Below are 6000 nucleotides of genomic sequence, written 5' to 3' on the forward strand. Positions count from 1 at the left end.
GTGATACATACCTCATAATGATGAATCATATGTCTAGTATTATATGCCTATACATGTGATTGTGATAATATATATGACAATAATATGATGGCGGTTTAGCTTTTTATATAACGATAAAATATTGCTGACAAAAACGATTGATATAATGGATGTGGTGGTAGTATGGGAGTGTTGTTGTTGATGATGATGATAAAAGAACACGATGATGGGAGTGGTGTTTATGTTGTTGCTGTTTGCATGGATGATGATGGTGATATCTTCGTCTGTGAAGGTTATGAAGATTAAACAAGGATACATAGAGAAAATGATGAAAGCACTATGAACCGCCTAAATTAAATTTTCACTTACACAAACGTAAAACACAATGCACAGTGTTCCATACCAAAGTCTGGTTAAAATAAACGTGTTTTCCAAAGGTAACGATCTTTGGAGTGCAAACTGACACAATTCAGTATGATGTGTTCCTTGTTTAGTAATAAAAATATAATAAACTCATAAAAGTTAAACGCTTTACTTTTGGTAAAACTTGATTAAATAATTGGCTGTTGCAAAATAAACTTGCTCATGTTAAATTTTGTTTTTGTCATTTTATAAACCATACATACAAATACAAACTAAAACACAAAACGAGAGTATGAAGGCAACGACCCTGAAACCATTTTACCGATACCAAAAAGACGCCAATTAATGTACAAAGTGCAACGTAGTAGTTATAGTAGTAGTAGTAGTAGTAGTAGAAGTAGTAGTAGTAGTAGTAGTAGTAGTAGTAGTAGTAGTAGTAGTAGTAGAAGTAGTAGTAGTAGAAGTAGTAGTAGTAGTAGTAGTAGTAGTAGTAGTAGTAGTAGTCGATGTAGTAGTAGTCGTAGTCGTAGTAGTAGAAGTAGAAGTCGCGGTCGCGGTAGCGGTAGCGGTAGCGGTAGCGGTAGCAGTAGCAGTAGCAGTAGCAGTAGCAGTAGCAGTAGTAGTAGTAGTAGTAAAGCAGATATTTTCTTCCTTGTAAAATTGGTCGTGAAAATGCCAGTGCTTTCATCTAAATGCAACAAAATAAGTGGGAATTTACTTCTTACAGTATTAGATATTTGCGTTATACAGGTGTTTTCCCTCGTATATGTAAACCATGTGTTACTTATTAAGGTACACTTGAGCAAAGATGAAGAAAATCCACCTAGACAGTTTTATGTTATGTTAACCAAAGGTAAGAATAAGTGGCCTAGAAGAATTACTTCCTCTATTCACTTCCGTCTTGTAAGAGCGGTTACAAACAGAAAACAAGTCACTAGTTAACTTACAAGGTTACATTTGCGGAACGTCGTTTACTACAGATTAGGCTTGTTAAATATACAAACTCTCTCAAATAATTGGTATATCTCACCTGGGTCGGATCATTGAAGACGCAATTTTATATAAAAAGAAAAAGCGTAAAATATTTATTGTCTTGAAAATACTAACATGATGTGATTAGCAAGTGAATATAACTAATAACAGTAGTTTTTCTCCTCTACATGATGTTAGAATGATTTGTATTCCATGTTTTTATTTATGTGAAAGTGGGCCGTTTCGGCGTAATTATAAAATACTTCAGTTAAATGCATGTCTGCATTCATCGATAAAGATGGGGATAACATACAATGCATCGATGTTTAACATCCTATTTTTTTTAGCAAGGATCGTGTCGTCTATCAAATGATTTAATAATCGTTTTATGTTTTGCCACACAAAGGCGATCGAGTGATCAGGCTTTATAAAATCGCTATGTACCCTCCGATACGGTTACACGGCAAGTGGCAAGTGTAAGATTGAATCAAAGCGATATGTTTCAAATGTCACTTTTACTATTAAAAATATGTCCGTTTAACTGTTAAATAGTAGCTTGAAACTTCATTCATTTATTCGTAAATGCAAATTGGACTGCTATTGATAATACTTCCGTTTTACACGCGGCAATGGAAATTAAAACGATGCGTATTCCAATATACTTATTTCAAAATCGATGTAAGTTTCCATTTCGTGTTAACAGGTGTCCTTACTTGTACCTACTACGATTCTTAAACGTGCAAGCATATTGCTGTTACAACATGACGGCTAAACAGATGTTTACTAGTGCGCATTTTCATTTGTTGTTGTTAATACGATTTAGTAGCTCGTTTTCACGACTTAAAAAGTGGTGAAAAATATAAATGATATTTATGATTTGAGAGAGGATTGCCTTTTCAATCAGAAGAAACAGATTGGGATTTACATAGAATATGTGTTGTCTGACCTGTCAAGTACGACGACACTGCACTTAAAAGCAATTGGTGGTGGGTTTGAACACGGGTTTCGCGATAAATTGATCGCACGTTGGTAACGATATGAGCCACGTCACGCAAAAAAATGGTTTGATCCCATACGCAACCAATGTAACTTCTGAGTAGCCTCGTTAGGAGTTAAGCTGTCGTTCCATAGCATTATGAAGGTTTCGATGTCTCATTAGTGGACAGGGTAGCTTACTCGCACAGTCTGGTCTGGAGCCACGCTGGTTGAATATGGCATAAAACCTATTTTCGCATGACATTCAATGCAGTATGTGTTTTATATCGAGCTCTGGGAGATTCTGGGTCAGTAGTTGTCAATAGTCAAGATCTGACTATGGTATAACTCATCATTTTTCATAACTTTTCCTCTGTTGTTCTTTTCTTTTCTCTCCAAACAAACAAAATATATATATATATATATTAGCATATCTTGTATAACATGTCTGAACTTTATTGCCTTGTACAATCACTATGTTGTATAATCATATACATGTTTACATTATATGTATGCTATTGAATTAAAAAAAAAAGGATCTGACTATGGTCATACGACTGAGACTCCAAAGGTATTCATAAACATTTAGGTCGCCGTGATGTAATGGATATGGTGTCCGCCTAGCGACGGGATGTCACGGGTTCGATCTCCACCGTGTGAGCGTTGTTAAGATCTCCCACAAAGACACCAAGTACTGGGTCTAGGCCCAGGAAACGGACTCGAGAGCATTTAAATCAGCCATAGGCTTTCGATGTAATTGAGCTAAAATAAATAGGTTTAAACTAAACATATCTGATAACTGCACAGACACGATGACAAAATTGTGTTCGGTTGAAGCCAGGAACATAACCGCCCCGATATGACCATGCACAGCGAACGTTGGGATTTCTCGATCATAGAAACTGTCATCGGACATTGGAATCAATTCTCAGAACACCAGCTTGATTAGCTGTGCTTTGCTGAGGTGGTAACTATCTTATATCGGCTGCACACGGCTTGTGCTGGTTAAAATGACTATTGCTAATCGATCCTCAAGTCGCCGAGACGTTGTGGGTATAGTGTCAGCTTATCCATCGGCAGGTCACGGTTTCGTTATCCGCTGTCGGAGCGTTCTTTACATCTACCCAAAAATACCAAGTAATGGATCTACCCAGGAAACGGACTCGAGGGAGATTCAATGCGCCGTTGGCTTTCGATGAAATCGAGCATAAATTAATAGGTTTTTACTAAATGCATATCATCAACAGTAATTTATCACACGTATGTTAACATATTAAGTGTGGACATTCGCGCCAATTAAATAAGATGCGCATTCTGATTGTATCGGATATATATTCTTGTACAATTAAACCATCATCACCGCCACCAATGTACCGCCGCTGTCGTCGATGTCTCCGTCGTTGTGAAATTAGACTTTATAATAATAAAGGAGGGTAAATCCAAGATAAGCTAAATTCATTTAACTTTATTTCCAGAGTAAAACTAAACAAACTAAGATAAAATATGTAAATCACAAAACATTAAAGTATCATGTATTAATATTGCACAACGAAACAAACCCGGCTTTAAATAAACATAAGCATTGGGTAAAAAACAACAATGTAGACATAAAACCATGGAAAATCACATATTTTGCACAAACAGTATCTTGCACATATCACAGTAACTTAATGCACAATCATGGGCATAAAATGTTCATTTTAACCGATATAATGACAAAAAATAATAAATAATAATGTAATATTTACAAGTTAGCAACTTAAATAAATATATGTAATTTGTAGACCATATCTTCATTAATACCATAAAGGAGAATGAGCATGACTGTGAGCACAATTAAACAACAATGGAATGTATAAACAATTAAATAAATGTAAAAATGCATAATACTGATTTCGTTGTATATGCCAGCTAAAAAACCGCACGCTTGTAAAACAACACACGAATTACGTAAAGGGAATTCTAGTTTGCTTATTATTCAAACCTATCAATCGACTAACACGTCCTTTGCTGGTCCCATTTGTTGCACTGTCTTTACACACCGCGTTTTAAATCTTAACGTTTTTTGATGACATGTTTCCACGGGTAAAATGGAATCTCAATGTGAGTCACTTAATTTCAAACAATTTGTTGTAATGATTGACTAGATTATCACGCACGAGTTTTATTCGAACGGGTTTAATATTTCCGGTCCGCCTTATTTTGCCCATGGAATGTCCTCTGCAGGCGCTTTGGTGGTGCTATTGGTGGTCGGTTTGGTGGTTGCTGCATTTCCAGCCAATCTCGGCCCGGCACACGTAAATCCCACGGTCACGGTGACCTGGCGTTCGTAAAACATGTAGCTACCGTCAGGTGAAGGGGATGCGGATTTTTGTAAGACCGTTGTATTCTGAGAGACGGGTACACACTCATTGATGGGGGAGCCGATGCAGTAGATACATGGGGATCGCGCCTGCATTATTGTCGTCGGGAACCGGGTGGGATCGTGCTCGGCCGTGTAGTACCATGGGCAGGTGGACCGGTAGTTTGCTGGAACCGCTTGACCGCTGGCAACCGCCGTCGGACATTTTTTTATATCTCCACCTGGAAAGCGTGTACGTGAATTGTGACACACGTCATCTTTGGCTATATCCACCGTTTTCCAATCCACGCTCGAACTCAGTTCATTGCCCATTGAAAATTGGACAACATTTCCAGATGCCCGTTTCTCACGGCCAAGCGGCGTGATGTCCGGCAAGAGAAGCGATGACTCTGGTCGCTTCTCTATCGTAAATGCGTGTGCCGACAATAAGAACAGCACTGCTGATAGAATGAGTTCGAACTGGAATTTCATTTTCAGTGATCTGAAAAAATGAAGCGTTTGCTATATACAAAATGTATACCTTATATGCACCAAACAGGTTTTATGCTCAGACAAAATGAGTTTCGAATATTATGTATAAATTAATATATAGAATGGCTATAGTTACAAATAATTTAATTAAATAATATATAATAATGAGAATTTAAATTTGTGATATAATATACTTACTTTTGTTATATCGATATACTGTCAAACTAGTTGCAATATCAGAAATATGTCAATCTATTTTATAAGCGATAATTTATTTGTGTTGTTTAATAAATAACGTTTAACACAATGTGTTTATTTTTTGAAGATTGGAACAAATCGTAAAGAGTGAAAGATTTCGCGCCGTTTATATATGTCTTTAAACCCTTCACTGCATTTTCCCACTGACTAAATATAAAACTCTCAATCAACTCAATTGATTGGCTGAAAACATGACATCCCGGAGTCTATTTTTATAACTCGTAACTCTTCCGCCTTTCATGTCGCGCGGTTTACTCAAATTAAAAAAACTTATTACAACCCATCTTATTTCCAATATCATTGTGCAAAAAATGTATTATGGTAAACAGTTTTCACTTCGAGGGATGCATAAGTGACATTTAAGCATCATGACTTAACAAAAATGGTTGCATACGAATGAAAGTTTTGTTTAAGCGCAGTTGGAAATTTTGCAGCTGTGTATATACTTCATACCTCATTATGAGTCGGTATTTTGATCATAACAAAATACTCATTTGTAAAAAGATAATAATACATGTATGAATACGTTTTACCGGTCCAGAATGGAACCAAGCAATACAGTACAACGGTTTAAACCATGCGATTTCATATTATCCATAAGGTATTACTCAAATAACAAT

The 6000-nt window shown here is 36.4% G+C and overlaps 1 protein-coding gene across 1 annotated transcript; it reads right to left on the reverse strand.

Annotated features, from left to right (window-relative positions):
• Positions 1-3771: 3771 nt before the first annotated feature.
• On the reverse strand, positions 3772-5444 carry LOC127854054 (uncharacterized). Its single transcript, XM_052388996.1, has 2 exons — positions 5321-5444; positions 3772-5132 (listed from the first exon to the last, which is right to left on the reverse strand). The coding sequence occupies exon 2, from the start codon at positions 5120-5122 to the stop codon at positions 4487-4489; it is 636 nt and encodes a 211-aa protein (XP_052244956.1). The 5' UTR covers positions 5123-5132; positions 5321-5444; the 3' UTR covers positions 3772-4486.
• Positions 5445-6000: the final 556 nt, after the last annotated feature.

This window comes from Dreissena polymorpha, chromosome 1 (assembly GCF_020536995.1).
Source record: "Dreissena polymorpha isolate Duluth1 chromosome 1, UMN_Dpol_1.0, whole genome shotgun sequence".
NCBI lineage: Eukaryota > Metazoa > Mollusca > Bivalvia > Myida > Dreissenidae > Dreissena > Dreissena polymorpha.